The sequence below is a fragment of the Palaemon carinicauda genome, chromosome 43 (genome assembly GCF_036898095.1).
Source record: "Palaemon carinicauda isolate YSFRI2023 chromosome 43, ASM3689809v2, whole genome shotgun sequence".
Taxonomy (NCBI): domain Eukaryota; kingdom Metazoa; phylum Arthropoda; class Malacostraca; order Decapoda; family Palaemonidae; genus Palaemon; species Palaemon carinicauda.
This window is the reverse complement of record NC_090767.1, coordinates 58,475,544-58,501,641: the sequence shown is the minus strand read 5'-3', so window position 1 is coordinate 58,501,641 and position 26,098 is coordinate 58,475,544. Positions and strand designations below refer to the sequence as shown.

The 26,098-nt window shown below is 46.7% G+C and overlaps 4 protein-coding genes across 4 annotated transcripts in view; 1 reads left to right on the top strand and 3 right to left on the bottom strand.

Moving 5' to 3' along the window:
* The window catches only part of LOC137633999 (gastrula zinc finger protein XlCGF57.1-like), a 156,349-nt gene that overhangs the window by 38,571 nt on the left and 91,680 nt on the right, over positions 1–26,098 (top strand). The window lies entirely within an intron of this gene.
* On the bottom strand, positions 1,597–2,397 carry LOC137633904 (uncharacterized). The gene has a single exon (XM_068366143.1). The coding sequence runs from the start codon at positions 2,395–2,397 to the stop codon at positions 1,597–1,599; it is 801 nt and encodes a 266-aa protein (XP_068222244.1).
* Positions 3,961–5,521, bottom strand: LOC137634001 (gastrula zinc finger protein XlCGF17.1-like). Its single transcript, XM_068366246.1, has one exon. It carries the CDS (start codon positions 5,065–5,067, stop codon positions 4,021–4,023), a length of 1,047 nt encoding a protein of 348 aa, XP_068222347.1. The 5' UTR covers positions 5,068–5,521; the 3' UTR covers positions 3,961–4,020.
* Positions 9,112–11,175, bottom strand: LOC137633998 (oocyte zinc finger protein XlCOF6-like). Its single transcript, XM_068366241.1, has one exon. It carries the CDS (start codon positions 10,787–10,789, stop codon positions 9,347–9,349), a length of 1,443 nt encoding a protein of 480 aa, XP_068222342.1. The 5' UTR covers positions 10,790–11,175; the 3' UTR covers positions 9,112–9,346.

Sequence of the window (26,098 nt, the reverse complement as noted above, 5' to 3'; positions counted from 1 at the left end):
TTAGTTACAGAGGCCTAGATCTAATGCAAGATGGAGACTTGAAGGATCTCTTAAAGTCGTTTGAAACGACTAAGCCGACTCAATTGAGACCCCTGGCTTGGAATTTGGATGTGGTTTTGAAGTTCTTATGCAGCAGGAAGTTCGAGCCCATCTCGTAAGCGACCCTTAGGGACGTGACTAAGAAGACTCTGTTCCTGATGGCTCTGGCTACAGCAAAAAGGGTCAGAGAGATTCACGCTATTGAGAAGCAGGTGGTCTTCAACCAGGATGGAGCTGTGTGCGCGATAGGGATCGACTTCCTCGCTAAAAATGAGAACTCATCCAAACCCTGGCCGGGGACGTTTGAGGTTCCTAACCTCACAGATGTGGTGGGCCAAGAGAAGGAGAGGCGTCTCTGCCCAGTTAGAGCCCTCAGGGCATATTTATCACGAACAAAGGGCTCAAGAGGTGCATCCAGTTCTTTATGGTGTTCGGTAAAGGATCCACAAAAGCCCCTCTCGAAGAATGCATTATCATTCTTCTTGAGGGAGACGATAAGAGAAACTCACCTCTTATGTGAGGAGGAGAACTTCGGTCTATTAAAAGTAAAGGCTCGCGAGGTGAGAGCCATTGCAATTTCACTGGCATATTGGAAGAATATGTCAGTTAAGCAGATAATGGACGCAACGTTTTAGAGAAGCAACTCTGTTCGCTTCTCATTACCTCAGGAAGGTAAGAGTGGATTATGAAAGGTGTTACACCTTGGGCCCATACGTAGCTACTGCTTCTGTATTGGGTAAAGGAGTTACTACCTCCCCTCAACCTTAGCTTTTGTATACCTGTGTGTGGATTAGTGTTTTTTATGGTTGTCTGAGGACGTTGACTTGTGGTACAGTACCCTCAGTCTAGATAGATAGTTTATATCTATTCTGCAAGGTTAGGTGGTTAGTTTTAGTAAGGATGCAGTTTTTAATATAAGGGACAAAGGTAGTTCTGAAGTCTAGTCACGTTGTTGGTTTCGCCCCGTTTGACAGACTCGATTGAGTTGTTTCATCATAACAGGTCTCCACCTGGCTGGCACTCCTAAGGGGAAGCAACTCAAGGGGCAGGTACCTTCGAAGTCAGCTACCTTAGCAGGTAAGGAATCAAGGTGTTTTTTCTCCTACAACTTTTTTGTTGTTTCCCCAACGATGTTTACTTTCACCCACCTCCAAATGTTTGAATCAGCTATATATGTATAACTGCCAGGTAAGTTCTATTTGTAAAAATGAAGTTTTTATGATAAAACAAAGTATTATATGTATATATGTATATATTTTAAGGCCCACCCACCTCCCCTCAGGAGACAGGTCGGGCAAAGACGATCTGAGGAACAGAAAACGGGAATGATTCCAAGTACCACCCTGTAAGGGTTGTTAACCACCTTACCGCACAACCACCACACGGCGGTTGCCGCGAGTTTTGAAAAGTCTGCTGGACGACAGAGACCATAGCTATATATATATATAACTGCCAGGTAAGTATTCATAAAACTTTGTTTTATCATAAATACTCCATATTATATAAATATATATGTATAATGTATGTTTATGTATGTATGCATATATGTGTATTCATCTACTTTTTTAATGGCGTGGATGTTTCTACATCCGTTATTGCCGCTGGCGTGGATGTTAGTATATCCATTATTGCCTCTGGCGTGGATGTTAGTACATCCGTTACTGCTGCTGGCGTGGATGTGTCTACATCCGTTATTGCCTCTGGTGTGGATGTCCCTACAGTACATCCGTTATTGCCGCTGGCGTGGATGTTAGTACATCCGTTACTGCCTCTGGCATGGATGGATGTTTCTACATCCGCTACTGCCTCTGGTGTGGATGTTAGTACATCCGTTATTGCCGCTGGCGTGGATGTTTCTACGTCCGTTACTGCCGCTGGCGTGGATGATGGTACATCCGTTACTGCCGCTGTCGTGGATGTTTCTACATCCGTTATTGTTGCCTGCATGGATGTTTCTACATCCGTTACTGCCTCTGCCGTGGATGTTTCTACATCCGTTATTGCCGCTGGCATGGATGTTTCTACATCCGTTACTGCCGCTGGCGTGGATGATAGTACATCCGTTACTGCCGCTGACGTGGATGTTTCTACATCCGTTATTGCTTCTGGCGTGGATGTTAGTACATCCGTTACTGCCTCTGGCGGGGATGTTTCTACATCCTTTATTGAACATCCGTTATTGCCGCTGTCGTGGATGTTAGTACATCTGTTACTGCCGCTGGCGTGGATGTTAGTACATCCGTTATTGCCGTTGGAGTGGATGTTTCTACGTCCTTTATTGCCGCTGGCGTGGATGTTTCTACATCCGTTATTGTTGCCTGCATGGGAGAAGAGATCAATGTTCGGAGGTATTTGCATTCAAAGCTACATGTGAGAGTATTGGATGATCTCAGCCATCCGTATTCAATCTAATAGAAAAAAAAGGAAAATAATTTTCCCAGTCAATTTTAATGAGTTTATTTACAAGAGAGTCAATTTAAATATACAAAAAAACCAGGATATTGATTCAAATAAAACTACATATTACAAATAAATATACACCCAAAAATTCACATATATTATAAAAGGGAAAGACAAGATTTTGAAGATAGAATATTTGAGACTAGAAAAATAACTTGAATTCAAAAAGTGCTTCTGTTAGAAACGACATTAAATACAAACTTAGAGAAGAAGAATTCTGATTATGCAACAACGAAATGATCGATGAGGATACGTAAAGATTCAAGATGAACAGCGATTGAGTCGGGAGCATGATGACGAGAAGCTCAAACACTTGACTGATTCTATGTCGAGATGTACAGGTTGCATCCGTGAGATTCATTCTACCTATAGCTACCTAGCTTCAATCTTTTATTACTGATGTAGAAGTAGTTATCGTAACTTTTCACTATATTTGTGTTTGAAACGGCTTTTCCTTACACCTGCCTCGACTTCCGTTAATACCGATTCCGTGAAACAATTCTCTACCTATAGCTACCTAGCTTCAATCTTTTATTACTGATGTAGAAGTTATCGTAACCTTTCACTAACTGTATTTGTGTTTGAAACGGCTTTTCCTTACACCTTCCTCGGCTTCCGTTGATACCGATTCCGTAAAACAATTCCCTACCTATAGCGACCTAGCTTCAATCTTTTATTACTGATGTAGAAGAGGTTATTAGGTTATCGTAACTTTTCACTATATTTGTGTTCGAAACGGCTTTTCCTTACACCTGCCTCGGCTTCCGTTGATACCGATTCCGTGAAACAACATGCCTGAGCTCGATGAAACGTCTTGCCCTCTCCCTATACCCAGACGATACATAGACGGCATCTAGATACTTAAAAGAATACTCGGTGGTGATACTGCAAAACTGTTTGGATAACAAACACGAGAACGTCTCCTGACGTCTAATGTACAAAAGAGGCACATCTCTTTTGTGGGTCTTCATTTGCCACATCCAAATATGTTGTAATGTTGCTAATGTTTTAAAAGCATTTTATTTTAATTTTCATTACTTACATTGTTTGTTTATTTCCTTATTTCCTCCCCTCACTGGGCTGTTTTTCTATTTTTGCCTATTGGAGCCCTTGGGCTTATAGCATCTTGCTTTTCCAACTAGGGTGGTAGCTTAGCTAGTAATAATAATAATGATAAAATGCTACTGGAGGCTGTGAGATTGAGGGAATCTACTCCGGCCGATGATGCAAATAAACTTTATAGCATCTTGCTTTTCCAACTAGGGTGGTAGCTTAGCTAGTAATAATAATAATAATAAAATGCTACTGGAGGCTGTGAGATCGAGGGAATCTACTCCGGCCGATGATGGAAATAAACGGCCTCTCCCTGTTGGAGCCCTTGGGCTTATAGCATCTTACTTTTCCAACTAGGGTGGTAGCTTGGCTAGTAATAATAATAATAAAACGCTACTGAAAGCTGTGAGATCGAGGGAATCTACTCCGGCCGACGATGCTAATAAACAGCCTCGATCATAGATGAGATCACGCGTGAGTAACGCCGCTCTCGCAAAAACCGCCGTGGTAACTTTTGGCGACGTGAATCTTCTTGTGCCTCAGGAGATAGCAGGAACTGGTGAAGGTCCTCGCACACTCCGAGCAAGTGTAAGGTCTCTCCCCGGAATGCGTTCTCATGTGCACCTTCAGATCAGTCGACCGGATGTAAGTGTTCGCACACAGGGTACAGCTGTACGGCCGCTCCCCGGTGTGGGTCTTCATGTGCTCCTTGAGGTTGCTCGACTGCGAGAACGCGTTGCGGCATATCGAGCAGGAGAACGGCCTCTCCCCCGTGTGAGTTCTAAGGTGGATCTTGAGGTCGTTCTGCCGGCAGAAAGTCCTTGGACATTCCGGACAGGCGAAGGGTTTTTCCCCCGAGTGCCTCTTCATGTGCACCCGGAGACTACTCTGTTCCGTGAAGTTTTTGTCGCACTCGACGCATTTGTAAGGCTTCCTCCCCGAGTGGCTCTTGACGTGTCGTCGGAGATGACTCGCGGTGGTGAAAGTGCTTTCGCACATCGTGCAAGCGAAGGGTTTTTCCCCCGAGTGCATCCTCCTGTGGACCTTGAGGTCGTAAGGCCGGGAAAAGACGCTCTCGCATACGGAGCAAGCGAAAGTCTTCTTTTCCGTCGCTGTGGAATCCAGGGTTCGGGAACTAGATACCCCCTCGCCAGAAGCGGGTATTATGTCTCCCGGAGAAAAAATCCTTCCTTGGTCAACTTCCTCCTCCTTTATTTCATCTGTCAGTTCTCCGCACGACACGAAAGGTATCTCCGGGTCTTTTTCGACCGCTGTACTCTGCTCCCGGTATCCTTCCCCGACGCTTTCCTCTCCATAACCTTTACTACAACTTAGCGGATCTCCCGGGTTCTGCTCGACCTTGATGGAAGATGGGCACACATATTTCGCATCGACTTCCTCTACGTAGACGAATTCTGGTTCGGTTTTGATCTCCTCACAAGGTTCTATAGCGGAAGAGGAATCGGCAGTGACCTCTCGTTTGACGGAAGATACTCGGTCTTCTTCCATTTCCATCACTATGTAGTGCGTACAAAATACAACTTATACTGTAGTAGTTCTCTGGTTGGTTTTTATGCTTTTGAAATTAATATCAGAATTGAGAAGTAAACCTCATATAGGCCTACAGCACTCAGTTTTCTCTTCACGAACTAATTAAAGTCGTCCTTCTACTCGAGTGAAGAGTATTTCGGTTTCCTCCACACCTGCGTATCCTCAACCTATCTTTAGCCTGTCATCCATACGGCGCAGACGGTGCGCGCCTATATACACACAACTTTCATAATATAAACCTAAGAACACAAAGTTATGGAAAACTAAAGGTATTTGACAATGTTAATAATGAACTTCGATCTTTGCCAGTCTGCTTCGAGACGTACAACTTTCCTAATATAAACCTAAGAACAATATTATGGAAAACTAAAGGTATTTGACAATGTTAATAATGAACTTCGATCTTTGCCAGTCTGCTTCGAGACGTACAACTTTCCTAATATAAACCTAAGAACAATATTATGGAAAACTAAAGGTATTTGACAATGTTAATAATGAACTTCGATCTTTCCCAGTCTGCTTCGAGACGTACAACTTTCCTAATACTGTACAGTATAAATCTAAGAACAATATTATGGAAAACTAAAGGTATTTGACACTGTTAATAATGAACTTCGATCTTTCCCAGTCTGCTTCGAGACGTACAACTTTCCTAATATAAACCTAAGAACAATATTATGGAAAACTAAAGGTATTATGCAATATTAAAAAAAAATAGTTTCTTTGCATGACATTAAGTAAAGTTCAAAGAATTTAATATTAATTTTGTTACTTTTCAAACTCTCGTAGACTCATGATGAGTATTTCATTAATATTTCTGCTAAGTAGTTTAATATTCTCAGCGATTTTATAAGAAATCCATAAATGAACATTTACGCCAGTATACAGAAACCATCAAATAAATAACATTAGATTATTCCCACTCGTTTCTATGTTTGATTAAAGTGAGACGGTCGGCGGCCGGCGACATCCAAAATGGCCGCTGGGTTTACGGTTTACTGGAGGGAGTCTCTGACGTACTTTTCAGGCTGTAATCTCCTGAAATAAAACCAAGACATATTTAAAAAACGTGGATAATAATTAGCCCAGAAGATCGTAACTTAGGAGAAAACTACATCACCAGTTTCTTTTTAAATTTCTAAGAAAAACATTAGATTTCAAAATACATATATACTGTAGCTTTAACTGGCATGTTCTGTTAACCCTTTTACCCCCAAAGGACGTACTGGTACGTTTCACAAAAGCCATCCCTTCACCCCCATGGACGTACCGGTACGTCCTTGCAAAAAAATGCTATAAAAAATTTTTTTTCATATTTCTGCTAAATTTTTGAGAAAATTCAGGCATTTTCCAAGAGAATGAGACCAACCTGACCTCTCTATGAGGAAAATTAAGGCTGTTAGAGCAATTTAAAAAAATATATACTGCAAAATGTGCTGGGAAAAAAATAACCCCCTGGGGGTTAAGGGTTGGAAATTTCCAAATAGCCTGGGGGTAAAAGGGTTAACTGGCAAGTTCTGTTAATTTGTCAGTCATTAAACAGTTAAGATATAAATTTTAAAAGTCTATATAAAGCCCAGTTAAGTCTTAAAAACATCTAGGTAAAAAAGTCTGATAAAATGCCTTGGTTAACAATCTAGGCAAGGTCCCTTTTTCAAGTTTTAAAAAAGTCTAGAAAAATGAAATATCAAGAAAAAAACACAATTTAAAGTCTAGGAATTTTCAGTTAAAGTCTAAAAAAAGGCCAAAATCAGAGTAGCAGGTCTTAAAAAGGCTGAAATATTTTAAATATTTGGTTAATAATGATAATAACTATAGTCCATTTCTTTTAGCGAGGCAGATTTTTACCGACTCACAGCAGTGCCCTTTTAGCTCGGAAAAGTTTCCTGATCGCTGATTGGTTAGAATTATCTCGTCCAACCAATCAGCTATCAGGAAACTTTTCCGAGCTAAAAGGGCACCGCTGCGAGTCGGTGCAAATCTGCCTCGCTAAAAGAAATGGACTATAGAGAGGGACTCAGTAGGGCCCAGACCTCCACTTATTTATCGACCTTTTGCTCGACCTTGACCTTTGACCTTGACCTTCTAAAATTTAATCATTTCCAGCTTTTTACATAACAGTTAAACCCTGCAAGTTTCATTACACTACGATTAAAATTGTGGCCAGGAAGCTGTTCGCAAACAAACAGACAAATAAAAACAGGCGTTATAATTAAAATTTTGGCCAGGAAGCTGTTCGCAAACAAACAGACAAATACAAATGGGTTATGATTAAAATTGTGGCCAGGTAGCTGTTCGCAAACAAACACAGACAAATACAAACAGGGGTTATAATTGAAATTGTGGCCAGGAAGCTGTTCGCAAACAGAAAAATACAAACAGGGGTTATAATTAAAACTTTGGCCAGGTAGCTGTTCGCAAACAAACACTGACACACAAACAAGGGTTAAAACATAACCTCCTTCCAACTTTGATTTGTCGTTTACAATTTGGTATCAGCAAGTGTTAATTATGACTATCTCGTAGACTTGCATACAATGCCCGAGATCGTCCACTACCATTTGAGAAATATTCAACCGGATAATGAAAAGAGATTGTCTTCGCAATGAACGTTTATTGCGAAGTGAAACGTCGACTCGAATTTACAGCAACCAGCATATCTATCTAAAACAAAAACAGGTTTATAAATACAAGTTACTAAAAGATATACAAAGTTAAATCCAAAGAAAATGTATATTACACAGAAAAAAACTTCAGTTTTAGTACATATGAAAATAACCGTTTGACTCCTCATAACAAAAAACTTCAATGCCCACTCGTTAACCCTTTTACCCCCAAAGGACATACTGGTACGTTTCACAAAACTCATCCTTTTACCCCCAAAGGACGTACTGGTACGTTTCACAAAACTCATCCCTTTACCCCCAAAGGACGTACTGGTACGTTTCACAAAACTCATCCCTTTACCCCCATGGACGTACTGGTACGTTTCACAAAACTCATCCCTTTACCCCCAAAGGACGTACTGGTACGTTTCACAAAACTCATCCCTTAACCCCCATGGACGTACTGGTACGTTTCACAAAACTCATCCTTTTACCCCCATGGACGTACTGGTACGTTTCACAAAACTCATCCTTTTACCCCCATGGACGTACCGGTACGTCCTTGCAAAAAACTGCTGTTTACATTTTTTTTGCACATTTTTGATAATTTTTTGAGAAACTTCAGGCATTTTCCAAGAGAATGAGACCAACCTGACCTCTCTATGATGAAAATTAAGGCTGTTAGAGCAATTTAAAAAAAAAATATATTGCAAAAATGTGCTTGAAAAAATATCCCCTAGGGGTTAAGGGTTAGAAAGTTCCAAATAGCCTCGGGGTAAAAGGGTTTAATAATTGGCGAAACAGTTTGTACTCCGGTTGAGTGGCACCAGCCACCCGTTGAGATACTACTGCTAGAGAGTTATTAGGTCCTTTGACTAGCCAGACAGTACTACATTAGATGCCTCTCTCTGGTTACGGCTCATTTTTACTTTGCCTACACATACACCGAATAGTCTGACCTATTCTTTCCGTATTTTCTTCTTTCCTCGTACACCGGAAAACACTTAAGCTTACGAAACAATTCTTCTTTGCCCGAGGGGTTAACTACTGTACTGTAATTGTTCAGTGGCTACTTTCCTCTTAAGGGTAAGAATAGAAGAGACTCTTTAGCTATGGTAAGCAGCTCTTTTTGGAGAAGGACACTCCAAAATCATACCAGTTTTTTCTAGTCTTGGGTAGTGCCATAGCCTCTGTATCATGGCCTTCCACTGTCTTGGGTTAGAGTTCTCTTGCTTGAGGGTACACTCGGGCACACTATTCTATCTTATTTCTCTTTCTTTTGTTTCATTGAAGTTTTTGTATTTCATATATGAAAGATTTATTTCAATATTGTTACTGTTCTTAGAATATTTTATTTTGATTGTTCGTTACTTATAGTTTATTTTCTTGGAGTTTTGGGCTTATAGCATCCTGGTTTTCCTACTAGGGTTGTAGCTTATAATGACAATAATCATAATGAAATACAGTGCATACTTTAACTTCCTGTGAGAGGGGATATCGTTCAACCCTAAAATGAATAACACTGTTCTCTGGTCTGGAGTAAATTGAATCTTTCCTGAACGAATTATGGCTCTGCACAAAACAGTATTTGATAGGTGAACAAAAAGACGACTGACGTCTTCACGAAAGATCGTACCTCAGGTATGCGTGCGCATGTGTCTTTTCAGGCCGTGCGAGAGGGAGAAGCGGCACTCGCACACGGGGCAGACGAAGGGCTTCTCACCCGTGTGTACACGCATGTGGGACTTAAGGTGACTGGATCGGGCGAAGGCGCTCGGACACTCCGCGCAAGAGAAGGGCTTCTCGCCCGTGTGGATTCTCTTGTGCAACTTGAAGTTACTAAGACAGGAGAAGCTGCTTGTACATTCAGTGCAGCTGAACTTCTTCTTCCCCCCCTCGGCGTGTGTGTTCATGTGCCTCTTGAGGTGGCTGGACTTGGAGAAGGCGCTCGGGCATTCCGTGCAGGCGAAGGGCCGTTCGCCCGTGTGGGTCATCGCGTGGGTCTTGAGGTCCGACGAGCGGGAGAAGCTGCTGCTGCACTGGGCGCACGAGAAGGGCCGCTCTCCCGTGTGCGTGCGCATGTGATTCTTCAGGTGGCTCGACTGGTTGAAGGCGCTCTCGCACAGCGTGCACGCGTAGGGCCTCTCGCCCGTGTGGATTCTGGTGTGGCCCTTGAGGTCGGCCAGGCGGGCGAAGCGACTCGGGCACTCGGTGCAGGCGAAGGGCCGCTCGCCCCGGTGGTTCCTCACGTGGATCTTGTAGTTGCTGAGGCAGGCGAAGCTGGCGGAACACTCGGAGCACACGAAGGGCCTCTCGCCCGTGTGGGTCCTCATGTGCCGCCGGAGGTGGCCCGACTTGGTGAAGCTGCTGTCGCACTCGGTGCAGGCGAAGGGCTTCTCGCCCGTGTGGGTGCGGACGTGGATCTTCAGGCTGCTGGACTGGGAGAAACTGCTCGAGCACTGTGGGCAGGCGAAGGGCTTCTCGCCCGTGTGGGTGCGCATGTGCGTCTTGAGGTTGTTGGACAGGGCGAAGCTAGCCTCGCACTCGGGGCAACTGTAGGGTCTCTCCCCCGTGTGGACCCTCATGTGAGTCTTGAGGTTACTGAGGCGGGAGAAGCTGGTCTGGCACTCGCTGCAAGTGAACGGTTTCTCGCCCGTGTGCGTACGCAGGTGCTTCTTGAGGTCGGCCGATCTGCCAAACCGGTGCTGGCACTCCGGGCAAGCGAAGGGCTTCTTCTTCTTCTTCCCTTCGTGCGGATCCGTCTCGCCGGCTTCGTCGGGACTGAGTTTCCTTTTCCTCTTCGCTGACAATGAAACTATCGGCTCTTTCTCCTCTCGTGAATCTTTCGATTTCGCTTCCTCGGCGATTGACTTCTTTCCCTCGTTCGACTCGTCCTCGGCGATTCTATCGGGATCGATAAATCCCGGTTCGGTCTTGATAACGACGTAGGGCTCGAGAATGTTAGGGCCGTCGGCTCCGTTTGACGAGCCGTTTGACGGCGCCTCGTCTTCCCTTTCCTGCTTGATCGAAGCTAGCGGCACCAGACCGCCCTCTTCCGTTTTAACAGACGTGGCGGCCATGTTTGTTCCCGCACCTACGAGATGCTGATTCTATGTAGATGACACGCACGGGCTCTACGTTTCGTTAACGACCATCACCTCGTTTGCACCACCGAACGGCATTGCAGCTGTGTTTTACGGCAGTCTAGTTTTAATCATCGTGTCTCGTTGTCCTTGTTCTAATCATCGTGTCTCACCGTCACTCTTGTTCTTATATTAACTACAGTAGCTAAGTAAGTCGCAAATCAAAAGAAAATGTTATACAACCCGCAGCTATTCCTCTTCCTCAACCTTCAATCTTGCTATTCCACACGGAATCTTCTTCAGCTATAGTTTCAATCTTGCTTCGCTATACAGAATCTTCATCAGCTATAGTTTCAATCTTGCTATTCCACATAGAATCTTCATCAGCTATAGTTTCAATCTTGCCTCACTATACAGAATCACCATCGCAGTCACGTGGCAGGAGCCCGCCCACTCCCTGAAACGAAAATGAGAACGTGAAAAAGCGGAACGAAAACGGCTAAACAAATCACACAATATTTTAGAATCAATTTTTAGTTTTCCTTAACCATACAAAACCAGAACCTTTAATAGGAGCGAGATTTCGGCGATGATAGAGCCGGCCGTTGAACTTTTACCGAGGTAAATGCACAGCCGGGGGGCGTAGCGCTTACCTTCGCTTCGACCTTTGGCCTCGTATGACCCGTACAACTAAAAGGTCTCCGGTTTGTATGGTCAGGAAAAATACAAATTGATTCATAAATTTGTGATTTGTTCCTAGAGTTGATACAAACCTTTGACCTTTGATAGTTGACTTATCCTGAGGTAGGGGGAGGTAGAGAAAGAAATTAACTATCAATTGCAGAGAAGCTCCGTCTGGAGAAGTACCCATCTACGACACCAATCGAAGAGATGATTTACTTTCCCTCGTAGACTGCTGCAGAGGATCTACGATGTTACCTATACATCTGCGCAGTACCTTTCCCTCGTAGGAGATGCGGAGATGCTGGATAGTCTCCAACCATGAAGTGACAGGGATACCAATGAGTTGTGGTCCCTCTGTACATGCGGCTGACTGAGAAAGTTGAACCTTTGCGGTAGTTGCAACGGTACCTCGATTAGGAGCATCAGCAAGTCCGTAAGCCAATCGGCTTGTGGCCACTTGGGAGCCATCAGGGTGAGTCTGTCGTTCAAAGTTGTCAACATCTTGTTGAGCATTTGTCATATCTGGCAGAAGGAAGGAAAAGTAAAGTCATCCAGGTTGTCCCGTAGATGTTGGAACGCATCTTCCAGGGTGGCAATCGAATCGTGTTCAGTCGTGTCGCGAACAAGTCTATAGTTGGGGAATTCCACCGGGTAAGAAGCCTTCTTGCCAGGTTGAGGAGTAGGGATCACTCTTCATACATCCTGCCCCTGGCGACTGAGTACGTCCACCAGTACGTTCCTGTTGCCTGGAATGTTCCTTGCTGACAAGCATATTGCGTTGTTTGTGCCTGCTTTGTCAAGTCGCAAATAGGTTTGGATATCATCCCTCCCTTCTTGTTGATGCACTCGGTCGTGTTGATGACCGTCATCACTACCGAGTGCCCTATCAACTTACGTCAGGCAGACTGCAGCAATAGAAGCGATACTTCCATCTCCATCATGTATCAACTTTATCTGGCAGTTCCACCGAGCAGAGATACCGAAACATCCGAGGAACATCCCTGGCAAGGATAGGGATTAGAGCGTAGCTATTCCCTTGCGAGAATTACTACAAAGCCCTTGAATCTCGCACCTCCAAGCTTCTCCTGAGGGAAGGTTTTAGTGCAACGCCTCTCCTCGCACGAAGCCAAGCGGAAGAACCTGGAGAGTTCTCGAGACTTTTCTAGATTGATCATCCTGTGTTTTTGGTGATCTCCTCTAGTGAGGGATCAGATGAAGCAAAAGACTGGGAGCAACGACACATCTTCACCACAGTCGAGCGATGGTTCATCAATATTAAGGGGCTTGTCCTAGGATGCCACTCCACCACTCTCCACTAGAGGGAGAAGCAGCAGTAGCAGCAAGGCGGGAAGACTTCCTCGACCTAGTTGCAGCTAACACCTCCAGAAGCTTCGCCGTTGAAGGGGCGCCATCGATACCAAGGGTGGGCCGCAGTACACAGATCCTTCTTGCAAGGGGCATCAAGGGATACGTCATTGGGAGTGCTTTGAGCAAGAGGCAGAGGGGTTATTACCTCCATTAGAGGAAGACAAAACTGTTATACTCAAAGGGCTTTCTAAGGGAAGAACAAAGGACACCTTCAACCTCTTCACTCATCTGACGGTCACTGCCCCAGAGGGAGAAGAGGAAGAACACTGCAGCCTTCAAACCCGAAGAAAGAACAAGAAGCCTGAGAGCTTCTTGGAAATCAGGTTCGGCGAACCCAGAACCCAATTCCGAAGAACCCCTTTTTGACTTCTTCCAATTCTTGGCAACCTCGGGATGGGGGAATCCTACAAACAGAAACGTCCCCTGTAGCAAGAACACAGTTCGCGCAGGTCGACTCCCAGCTTACTCACGTACCGGACACAGTCCTTACCGGGTTTGCCGGGACGCAGCAGCACGACCGAACATGGAGCTGACTTCACAACGGCAATCCAAATTGGAAGAAAAAGTAGAATGTATCATAAATTTTAAGCGCTGGGAAGTGTATGTGTACTCAGCGATAGCCAAAATGAAAGGGAAGGCGATTGTTATGTGTAGGGTGATGGTGAAGGGATCTCCTGTCACCCGTCATCCACCAGCTTCATTGAAAGCTTAATGGCCGGTACCAGCCTCAATGAAGGTTGAAGGTTTTTATTACGTATACGGTAGGAACAACTATAGATATTTCAAAGCAGTATTAATATCAGTTTTCATACAGCATTGTGGGAAGAGCAACTGGAACCTTCAGATTATTATTATTATTATTATTATTATTATTATTATTATAATTATTATTACTTACTAAGCTACAACCCTAGTTGGAAAAGCAGGATGCTATAAGCCCTGGGGCCACAACAGGGAATAAAACCCAGTGAGGAAAGGAAAAAAGGAAATATAAAATAAGAGTACAGTAATAACATTGAAATAGATATTTATATAAACTATAAAAACTAACATAACAAGAGGAAGAGAAATTAGATAGAATAGTGTGCCAAAGTTTACCCTTAAGCAAGAGAACTTTAACCCAAGACAGTGGAAGACCATGGTGCAGAGGCTATGGCACTATCTATGACTAGAGAACAATGGTTTGATTTTGGAGTGTCCTTCTTCTAGATCAAAGGGTTCTTTGTGATCAGGTAAAGAATATAATATATCTTCAAGTAATTTGTATATTTCCTAAACCCGAGAACTTTAATAGGAGCCTGACTGAAACAGCCATTAGACTTCAAACAAGGTAAGTGTCGTTGGCTGCCAGGTGGCGGATAAGCCCTGTCTACCAGAGAGGCCGAGCGGCCCTGACTTTCACCTGCGGCTTAGGCTTAGGCAGGCCATGTAAGTTGAAGGCCTCAGCCCTGTCTACTAGAGAGGCCGAGTGGCCCTGTCTACTAGAGAGGCCGAGTGGCCCTGTCTACCAGAGAGGCCGAGTGGCCCTGTCTACCAGAGAGGCCGAGTGGCCCTGTCTACCAGAGAGGCCGAGTGGCCCCGTCTACCAGAGAGGCCGAGTGGTCCTGTCTACCAGAGAGGCCGAGTGGCCCTGTCTACCAGAGAGGCCGAGTGGCCCTGACTTTGACCTGCGGCCTAGGCATAGGCAGGCCACGAAGGTTGAAAGTCTAAGGAAAACTAAAAATTACTTTGAAAGTTGTGATTTATTTTTATGATACTAACCATCGATCTTTAATAGGAGACTTATCCATAGGAGGGAAGAAGTCCCTACGCCACCGACTTGGTTTACTGACTGGGGATACTGTACATCAATGAACTTTGGTTCTAAGTAGGAGCGAAAGTCATGATTCCTGCATAGGGATGCAAGAGGAGTCATGCAAGGCCGTGAAGAATCTACATCAATAGGATATCTATCTATTGAATAATTACATGTACGATTAATGAATGTGAATACAACGAGTCCCTTGTCCGCCTTGCTTTGAGCATGGGTCCCTCGTCTGCCTTGCTTTGAGCATGGGTCCCTCGTCCGCCTTGCTTTGAGCATGGGTCCCTTGTCCGCCTTGCTTTGAGCATGGGTCCCTCGTCCGCCTTGCTTTGAGCATGGGTCCCTCGTCCGCCTTGCTTTGAGCATGGGTCCCTCGTCCGCTTTGCTTTGAGCATGGGTCCCTCGTCCGCCTTGCTTTGAGCATGGGTCCCTCGTCCGCCTTGCTTTGAGCATGGGTCCCTCGTCCGCCTTGCTTTGAGCATGGGTCCCTCGTCCGCCTTGCTTTGAGCTTGTCCGTCTTGCTTTGAGCGTGGGTCCCTCGTCCGCCTTGCTTTGAGCGTGGGTCCCTTGTCCGCCTGGCTTTGAGCATGGGTCCCTTGCCCGCCTGGCTTCGAGCATGGGTCCCTTGTCCGCCTTGCTTTGAGCATGGGTCCCTTGTCTGCCTCGCTTCGAGCATGGGTCCCTTGTCTGCCTTGCTTTGAGCATGGGTCCCTCGTCCGCCTTGCTTTGAGCATGGGTCCCTCGTCCGCCTTGCTTTGAGCATGGGTCCCTCGTCCGCCTTGCTTTGAGCATGGGTCCCTCGTCCGCCTTGCTTTGAGCATGGGTCCCTCGTCCGCCTTGCTTTGAGCTTGTCCGTCTTGCTTTGAGCATGGGTCCCTCGTCCGCCTTGCTTTGAGCGTGGGTCCCTTGTCCGCCTGGCTTTGAGCATGGGTCCCTTGTCCGCCTTGCTTTGAGCGTGGGTCCCTTGTCCGCCTTGCTTTGAGCATGGGTCCCTCGTCCGCCTTGCTTTGAGCATGGGTCCCTCGTCCGCCTTGCTTTGAGCATGGGTCCCTCGTCCGCCTTGCTTTGAGCATGGGTCCCTCGTCCGCCTTGCTTTGAGCTTGTCCGTCTTGCTTTGAGCATGGGTCCCTCGTCCGCCTTGCTTTGAGCGTGGGTCCCTTGTCCACCTGGCTTTGAGCATGGGTCCCTTGTCCGCCTTGCTTTGAGCGTGGGTCCCTTGTCCGCCTTGCTTTGAGCATGGGTCCCTCGTCCGCCTTGCTTTGAGCATGGGTCCCTCGTCCGCCTTGCTTTGAGCATGGGTCCCTCGTCCGCCTTGCTTTGAGCATGGGTCCCTCGTCCGCCTTGCTTTGAGCTTGTCCGTCTTGCTTTGAGCATGGGTCCCTCGTCCGCCTTGCTTTGAGCGTGGGTCCCTTGTCCGCCTGGCTTCGAGCATGGGTCCCTTGTCCGCCTTGCTTTGAGCATGGGTCCCTTGTCTGCCTCGCTTCGAGCATGGGTCCCTTGTCTGCCTTGCTTTGAGCATGGGTCCCTTGTCCGCCTTGCTTTGAGCGTGGGTCCCTTGTCCGCCTTGCTTTGAGCATGGGTCCCTTGTCTGCCTTGCTTTGAGCATGGGTCCCTTGTCTGCCTTGCTTTGAGCGTGGGTCCCTTGTCCGCCTTGCTTTGAGCATGGGTCCCTTGTCCGCCTTGCTTTGAGCATGGGTCCCTTGTCTGCCTCGCTTCGAGCATGGGTCCCTTGTCTGCCTTGCTTTGAGCATGGGTCCCTTGTCCGCCTTGCTTTGAGCGTGGGTCCCTTGTCCGCCTTGCTTTGAGCGTGGGTCCCTTGCCCGCCTGGCTTCGAGCATGGGTCCCTTGTCCGCCTTGCTTTGAGCATGGGTCCCTTGTCTGCCTCGCTTTGAGCATGGGTCCCTTGTCTGCCTTGCTTTGAGCATGGGTCCCTTGTCCGCCTTGCTTTGAGCGTGGGTCCCTTGTCCGCCTTGCTTTGAGCATGGGTCCCTTGTCTGCCTTGCTTTGAGCATAGGTCCCTTGTCTGCCTTGCTTTGAGCGTGGGTCCCTTGTCCGCCTTGCTTTGAGCATGGGTCCCTTGTCCGCCTTGCTTTGAGCATGGGTCCCTTGTCTGCCTCGCTTCGAGCATGGGTCCCTTGTCTGCCTTGCTTTGAGCATGGGTCCCTTGTCCGCCTTGCTTTGAGCGTGGGTCCCTTGTCCGCCTTGCTTTGAGCGTGGGTCCCTTTTCCGCCTTGCTTTGAGCATTGGGAATCCACTCCAGTGGATAGCTTACTTGCATCTAGCATCCGGTTCAACCAGAAATTTGAGCGATTGCTTCACCCCAAGAATGTTAAAATTGCCAGATATCACCTTTCATTGTAAACATAGATCGTAACCGCCATCCAGATGCGATGCTACGTGTCCTGTGAGGGAACTGGGCTCGCTATACCACTTGTCGAGCTGCTAAAACTGGTACCACAGTAAAGCTATCCAGAGACCTGTGGGTCTGTTCCCAAAGGTAGTGGGCAGTGAAGACGTTGCCACTGACGTATAGGTAAATATTACCTTTAAGAAGCACAACCTCCGCAAGTTTGTTGATACGATTGTCTGCCACACTCTCTGCTGCTGTAATCAATGTCTCCAGGTATTCTGTCCTTCTCTTGGACTCGAGACAGAATTTCTTCCAACTGGAAATGATCCCCAGATTGTGGCTCGAGGCAGAACGTCTTCGAACTGGAAATGATCCCCAGGTTGTGGCTCGAGACAGAACGTCTTCGAACTGGAAATGATACCCAGGTTGTGGCTCGAGACGGAACGTCTTCGAACTGGAAATGATCCCCAGGTTGTGGCTCGAGACGGAACGTCTTCGAACTGGAAATGATCCCCAGGTTGTGGCTTGAGACGGAACGTCTTCGAACTGGAAATGATCCCCAGGTTGTGGCTCGAGACGGAACGTCTTCGAACTGGAAATGATCCCCAGGTTGTGGCTCGAGACGGAACGTCTTCGAACTGGAAATGATCCCCAGGTTGTGGCTCGAGACGGAACGTCTTCGAACCGGAAATGATCCCCAGGTTGTGGCTCGAGACGGAACGTCTTCGAACCGGAAATGATCCCCAGGTTGTGGCTCGAGACGGAACGTCTTCGAACCGGAAATGATCCCCAGGTTGTGGCTCGAGACGGAACGTCTTCGAACCGGAAATGATCCCCAGGTTGTGGCTCGAGACGGAACGTCTTCGAACCGGAAATGATCCCCAGGTTGTGGCTCGAGACGGAACGTCTTCGAACCGGAAATGATCCCCAGGTTGTGGCTCGAGACGGAACGTCTTCGAACCGGAAATGATCCCCAGATTGTGGCTCGAGACGGAACGTCTTCGAACCGGAACTGATCCCCAGATTGTGGCTCGAGACGGAACGTCTTCGAACCGGAACTGATCTCCAGATTGTGGCTCGAGACGGAACGTCTTCGAACCGGAAATGATCCCCAGATTGTGGCTCGAGACGGAACGTCTTCGAACCGGAACTGATCCCCAGATTGTGGCTCGAGACGGAACGTCTTCGAACCGGAAATGATCCCCAGATTGTGGCTCGAGACGGAACGTCTTCGAACCGGAAATGATCCCCAGATTGTGGCTCGAGACGGAACGTCTTCGAACCGGAAATGATCCCCAGATTGTGGCTCGAGACAGAACGTCTTCGAACCGGAAATGATCCCCAGATTGTGGCTCGAGACAGAACGTCTTCGAACCGGAAATGATCCCCAGATTGTGGCTCGAGACAGAACGTCTTCGAACCGGAAATGATCCCCAGATTGTGGCTCGAGACAGAACGTCTTCGAACTGGAAATGATCCCCAGATTGTGGCTCGAGACAGAACGTCTTCGAACTGGAAATGATCCCCAGATTGTGGCAAAATGTCAGAAGCCTGTCTCGATCCTGGAGCAGCTGTCGCCTTGAGGACGATAGGGTCAGTCGATCGAAGAGATACAGTTCTGGAGACTTCTTATTCACCATCGATCTGAAGATTACGCGTTTCCAGATACTATGACGTGCCAAGAGTAGGTTGTGTCTCAAAGGCGAGATGAAAGCAACTGAGTAACTTTATTACGACACATCGAGTATATATACACACAAGATCCCGGTAAGAAGGTTACAAAATACAGACATGCTATTTCTTGTCAAACCGCCAAGCGGTTCCGTTAACAGTTAACAATGGAGTATGCAGACATGTTAAAACAAGTTGCTGTCAGTGCCCGGGGGGGAGCAAAGATACAAAGGATATATACAAAAAAGAGAAATATCGTTACTATGTACGCTCGTGTAACACACGGGTGGTACAATACCGAGGTTAGTTCAAGGTTCGGCCGGGAACACTGCGGAACCCCACATCTCTGATCTACCAACGTCAGACCTCCTCCTATAGCTCTATGGGCTCGGACGACGCCTCGGTGCCGAGACCCTAAGTAAGTACGAGTCCCTGTCAGGGTTGTCCTTCTCAGCAGGCAGAGGGTCCTGAACTGGAGTGGAATAGTCTGAAGGGTCTCAAGAATTCCTCCTCTCAGCGGAGGTGAGGACCACATACTCGCCTACTTGGAACTACTCCCGAAGGGTGGGGGCCAGTCTCCAGCCTCCCTTTCTCAAATGGGTTCTCCCAGAGGAAGGAGCCTTAGAAGAAACATTGACCTGGAATGGTGGTCCTCAGACCGAGCAGCAGACAGTGATGACAATCGATCGTCCTCGGAGGGCGACCTTTCACGAGTCAAACGTTTCCTTGTTTTGTCTTCCCCGGAAGCAAGCTTGCGCTCAGATAAGGCGTCCTTATACTTGGATCGGGAGTCAGAGACAGACCGATCTGAACCTGAGGGCTTGGGTAGAGAGATTTTTCTTCTCCGTTGCCTTTGCCTACCTAGGATTTAGGTGTCTGAAGGCTGGATGTCTTCTCCAAAGAAATCTGGTCACCACTGGATCGAGAGCTTTTAGAGAGAAAAAGAATGTTGGATAGTCCGGTCCTTATTGGTCTTTGCAAACGGAGATCGCGATGACGATGCAACCATTTCCTCTCTATGTTCCATGGTAGGTGGGGAGCGAGACCAATGGGATCCCGGCTGAACCATGCCCATGGCCAGATTGGGTCGATCGTGATCAAGAAGAGAGGTCGAGAGGAGCTCAGGTTACGTGACTCGTTTCATGATCTGGGTGTCCGCGATCGTCGCTGCGACCGATCCTCAGAAGGGTGAGCCTTCCTGTCTCATGGAGAGCATGACCAAGATGACTGCGAATTTCTCTATCATGGTGAGAGGGAGGTAGATGTATGAGACTTCTCTTTTGTAGAAGCTTAGGATCGCCTTGCTTATGGAGAGCAAGACTGAGACGATTGAGTCGGTTATGCTCGCAGGGACCCAGACGGAGTGATTGTGTCGCGTGTCAATGGCGCGCTAGACAGGTAATTTCGATTGGAAGAGTCTAAAGTGTCGGCTGACACTTCCTTCTTCCGAGTAGCTTTAGTCATCGCGCTAGCAGCTACCAAAGTTTCTCTGGAACATCCCTAGGCAGGAGAGGGACTGGAGTCCTGACTGGTAATGCTGTGGATCAGTCTCTTCCAATCCCAATCCTTCAAAACCTCCTTGTGTGCGTTAGAACCTGATACAAAGCTTCCTCCCCAGAGGTTGGTGCTCAGTGTAGTGTACCTTCCCCCACAAAACCAAGCAGGGGAATAATTCAACATCTCGCGAAACTCCAAATGACCAGTCATCCTGCACTTTGGTGACTTTATCTTCTTCTTAGAAGTGGCAAGCAATGATCATGCACCTGTAGACTGTTGTGGCACTTCCGAAATAGTAGACGAAGACTCAGCAGGGAAAGAAACAAAAGAAACAATTGAAGGATTCTGGGAATGTCTTACAGTCATCTTCTTCCCAGCGGTTGAGGATTTCCCCGCTGGAGATAGCACCCTCGCAGGAACGAAACCGTTAGCTTGACCTCATCAAATACCTCTTCTGCGGGGGAACCGATAGAAAAGCAGCAGAAGACTTCCGGGCTCTCGGACGTAAGTGCCATCAAACCCAAGCGTAGGCCACTACCTAGAAAGGTCCAAATTCTCTTGAAGCTCATTGATAGAAATCACAGCGGGGGAGATGGTTGAGATGGAGGCAGGGAGGGGTGAACTGTCCTAGAGTAGGACCATATACTCGCCTACTTGGAACTACTCCCTAAGGGTTGGGGGGCAGTCTCCAGCCTCCCTCTCTCAAATGGGTTCTCCCAGAGGAAGGAGCCTTAGAAGAAACTGCTGGGAAGAGAACCAGCTCCAGTCCTGAAGAAGGGAAAAAGGAGCTAGATTAGTTTCGTCGGCTTCAGCTCGAGTCGATGAATCCCACTTAGACATCTTTTTCTTCTTCGCTAATTCTGCCCACTGCACAGGAGGTCACTCCCTATGCTCCTCTCAGGGGGATGACTGCAAACATTACAGCCAACTGTAAAAACCACAAAGCACATGGAATTCCACCTCCGGGCTCATATAGTGACCATACTTGCGGCCTTCTTTGCCAAGCAGAGCCGCATGTCTTGGGGCCAGATATCGGAAGCAATCACAAACACACTGAAAAGGGAAAGGGAAAGTAATTATTTTTTCCAATAACAAAATTTATGCCGAAGTCAGCTATGTTTGCCTTGTTGAAAGTCCAACGGCCATTCGAACTTTGCCGATGTCATGCTCTTATTAAACGTCATGGGTACGGTATTACTCGTGGGAAGAAACACGTTCCCTGTATTTACTATGTCCCCTCGCAAGCGAGGAGAGAGGATGCAGTACTGAGGAGAGACAATGCAGCACTGGGATTGCCTATCCAAGTGGGTAGGTTCTTGACATGCACTCTATGACAATTCTTCTGGGCTTCAAAGAAATCATCTTCTGTTTCTTTGGGTCTCCTGGAAGTTGCGGCGCGGATACTAATGAGGTACGGGAGAATGAGTACAGGTTGATGCCGACACTCATGGGGAAACGAAACCTAATGAGGTACGGGAGAACGAGTACAGGTTGATGCCGACACTCATGTGGGAACGAAACCTAATGAGGTACGGGAGAACGAGTACAGGTTGATGCCGCAGATCTAGGCAATACATCCTCAGCACCTTCTTGAAATGGCAGACACCGAAGGAAAGATGTCACGCCGTGTCCTTCCCCTTCCTCTTCTTCCGAAGGGATCGCCGGCAAAGACAAATTTCTTGGAAGGATACAACAGTAACCGATGGGGGATAATGGCCGGTAGCACAGAGAACTGTCACGCAATTTAAGTCATCAGGAACATCGCATATTATTGTTATTATTACTTGCTAAGCTACAACCATAGTTGGAAAAGCTGAATACTATAAGCCCGAGGGCTCCAACGGGGAAAATAGCCCAGTGAGGAAAGGAAATAAGGAAAATTACAAGTAATTAACAGCTAAAATAAAATATTTTAAGAACAGTAACATCATTCAAAAGAATTTTCCACATGTAAACTAAGAAAACTTTGAAAAAATAAGAGGAAGAGAAATAAGATAGAATAGTGTGCCTGAGTGTACCCTCAAGCAAGAGAACTCTATCCCAGGACAGTGAAAGACCATGGTACAGAGGCTATGGCACTATCCAAGACCAAAAAGACCAAAAAACAATGGTTTGATTTTGGAGTGTACTTCTCCAAGAACTGCTTACCATAGCTAAAGAGTTTCTTCTACCCTTACCAAGAGGAAAGTAGCAACTGAACAATTATATTGCAGTAGTTAACCCCTTGAGCGAAGAAGAATTGTTTGCTAATCTCGTTGTCAGGTGTATGAGGATAGAGGAGAACATGTAAAGAATAGGCCAGACTATTCAGTTTATGTGTAGGCAAAAGGAAAATGAGCCATAACCAGAGAGGAGGATCGAATGTAATACTGTCTGGCCAGTCAAAGGACCCAATAAGACTCTAGCGGTAGTTTCTCTACGGGTGGCTGGTGCCATGGCCAACCTACAAGTATTAATATCATCAAACATGACTGTCTGCAAGACCGTTTATTCAACGAAGGATAAAGCAGAATATTAAAACGGCGCGATGAGGACGCCGAGAGGTACGAGAAGTACTTTTGTAGTCTGTATTCTGTGACGAATGAAGTCGAAGTAAGGATTGCTTGACTTGGGTGGTTCCTACCTCCCAGCTAACAGACAAACATTGGTTACCTAGTTAAAATTTAGCGGATGTTTCCCGTTCGCTGAAAGTCATACTGTACAGTACAGTACTCATTCATATTAACTCTAACCCCCAGGCTATTTGGAACTTTCCAACCCTTAACCCCCAGGGGGTTATTTGTTTCCCAGCACATTTTGCAGTATATTTTTTTTAAATTGCTCTAAAAGCCTTAATTTTTGTCAAAGAGAGGTCAGGTTGGTCTCATTCTCTTGGAAAATGCCTGAAGTTTCTCATAAAATTATGAAAAATATGAAAAAAAAAATTTTAAAGCATTTTTTTGCAAGGACGTACCGGTACGTCCATGGGGGTAAAGGGATGATTTCTGGGCTCGAACCTGTGCCGCCCAGTGAATAAGCTCCATTTAGCACTTATTCTTAGGTAATTTACTGCTAAATATACCAGAGAAAAAATGTAAAGGAGTGCTAGGTTAACTAGCTCGCTCACCTATTGGTGTCGGTATAAAATTGGGCGTATAATCCAGAGGTCCCGCACTATTTAGATTTATCCACGACAGAAACCCCAATAGAGGAGAGCCGTTCAACCTCACTCGGTACTACTAACAATGCATCCGCTCAGAACCCAACTCCTTTTAGCATGACGAGTATAGTAACCCGCATTTTTGTTGTGCTCTCGATTTTGGTTTATTTTCCATTGAATTATGGCCTCTTCGTCGGTTTCCCAGGAGACACCGTCTAAGTTAAGTACCAAGCTGGGTTTTACTGTGTTTTGAGCAACCTAGATCGTTTAATATTTATATTATAGGAGTTTATTCTCTTCGTTCATATCGATCTTGCTTGATTTCACTACAGTTGGTACTCCTGTTTTTGAGAGCTTTTAAGTTTCACTCGCGGTGTTACTATGTGTATTATTTTTATTATTAAATATTATTTGTTATTGTGAATATTCATTATTTAGCGTTTAGAATCCTCGTGGTTCAATTTTAGGGCCGATATCATTTACGAATCGTTATGGCTGCCAACCTTCGTTGTTTAATTATTATGTTGCATGCCTTGCCCAAAATTTCTATGTGTTTATTCATATAATTTTTAGCGCTATTATTATTATAATGAATATTTGTGCCATTACTCCGTTTGATCTGTCTGGTTGGGGATCGTCAGTTGGTAGCCCTGCTGCCTTGTATCACGTGATCCTCCCCACGCTCCCCCTCTCGCTAGGTGGGCGGCTAGGCTTCTCCCCCCTCCACTAGGGGACCGTTGCCTTCCCTCCTTTTAGAGGGGGTAGTTCAGTGTTTATGGACTTTGTCCTCCGGGTGGCCCGGCGGGTTCGTCTCTGTCTAGTCTGGTTGGCCACCGGTCAACAGAGTTGGATCCCGGTGCACCCTATTTTATATTCACTTTTCATTCTGGCTTATGTTATACGAAACCCTCCGGGTTCGGTTGGCGGTTCTTAGCTACAGTTCCGCCCCCCCTATTATTTTATAACATTTCCTATGATGATTATATATGACAGATCACTACCCCGGAGTCCCTAAATGAATTGGTATTGGATATACTTTTATTTCCCGGCCCCGGCCCTACCCCGCCCCGGGAAATCAGACACCATGTGTCTTAATTCCTAGTTATTGCATCCTTTTTTATGCTCCCGGCTTGACCGGAATGGATTGCTATACTTTAGTTTCAAGTTAGACTTATGTTTAGGCCCGGGTCCTCCGGTCCCGCCCCTACGTAAGAATATTACAGTTAAGCTCTAACCTTGTGTTAGACCTATGTTAGGCCCGGGTCCTCCGGACCCGCCCCTACTTAAAGAATAGTACAGTTAAGCTCTAATCTTGTGTTAGACCTATGTTAGGCCCGGGTCCTCCGGACCCGCCCCTACTTAAGAGAATTACAGTTTCTCATATACTATTCTTTTTATAGATGGTGCATTGTCTGACGCCGGCCTGTGCAGCTGTTCTGCACCAGCCTTGTGGCCACTCCGTCTGCCGATCTCACGCCCCTTGTGGGGTTCAACTGGAAGACGTTGTGGTATGGCACCCGGATAACTGTGTGATTTGCTTCGACCTCATCACTACCCTTGGATCTGACTCGGTGAGTCCCGTTGGCTATGTTGCCTTCTTATTTATTTTACTATTAGTAAGATATCTATGGTCTTGAAGGACCATTGGGAGTCTTCCCTTTTATAATTCCCACTATTATTTCAGGCATCCCCGGAGCAAAAGTCTGCGGCTCGGGCCACACTGAAGGTGTGGGTTGGTGGGTTTGCCCGGAATGTGAAGTCTAAGCGGCCGTACGTCCTATCTGAGGACTACTGCACCATGGTTTACCCCAACGCCAAGTCTTCAGCTGCTGTGGCTAGGCATGTGGCAGCTCCCATCATTGCCCACATTGATGCCACTATAACGGGCCTCATCGACCCAGAGCAAGATCCATCGGACGCCCCCGGAGGTCTGGAGGACAATGTTGCCTCCATGAACCTGGACGTCGAACCAATGTTACTAGACGAGCCGGATACAGGTAGGGTGGTAAGTGAGGCAGGGGTGTCCGGCGCTGAGATTCCTATCCTCAGCCCCGCTCTTTCTTCTTCTTCTGATCGCTCTTCTTTTCATGGAGTTTCTGGGGACCGTGATTCGTCTCAACGTTCATACCCGGTTCCCCCTAAGGATAAGTCTACTTCAAGAACCTTACCCAAAGCTCGCAAGCCTCACAAGACTTCTCATGGCTCTAAACATTGTACGAACCCGTCTTCAAAGGCCTCTGGTTCCTCCTCTAAGTCTCACGACCCGGGAGTTCATTCCGCCCCTCCTGCTGCTAGCCCGGGCCTTTCCGAATCAGCCATGCTTCGCATCGTGTCGGAGATGCAGGCAAAGTTGGTTTCGGAGATGCAGTCGAAGATGGACACGATGTTCTCTAACATCGGTCAGAGACTTGGGGCTTTAGAGCAAGGAGCTCCGGAGAGAGTCCAAAGCTCTCTCATCCCGGATGCCTCTAAGCTCCCGCCGTTTGCCAAGAACAACCCCTGGCGTATGGCTCTTCATTCCCCGTTCTCAGACGGAATGTTGACTTTGGAGGGCCTTGGCACTCGTCCTCTAGAGGACTTTGAATTCTTTCCTCCTGGTCTGGCATTTCCATTTCATGGTTATGCCAGGCTTACCGAGGAAGCTTTAGTTCGATTAGACAAGGTCCCCAAAGAGACGGTCATCTTCCCGAAGGAGCAAGCCCAATCTGTTTGGGCCAGATTTTTGAACGACATCGGCTGCACTAACACCATGCTGACGCCTTATAAAAGCTCCTTTACGATGTTCTTAATGGA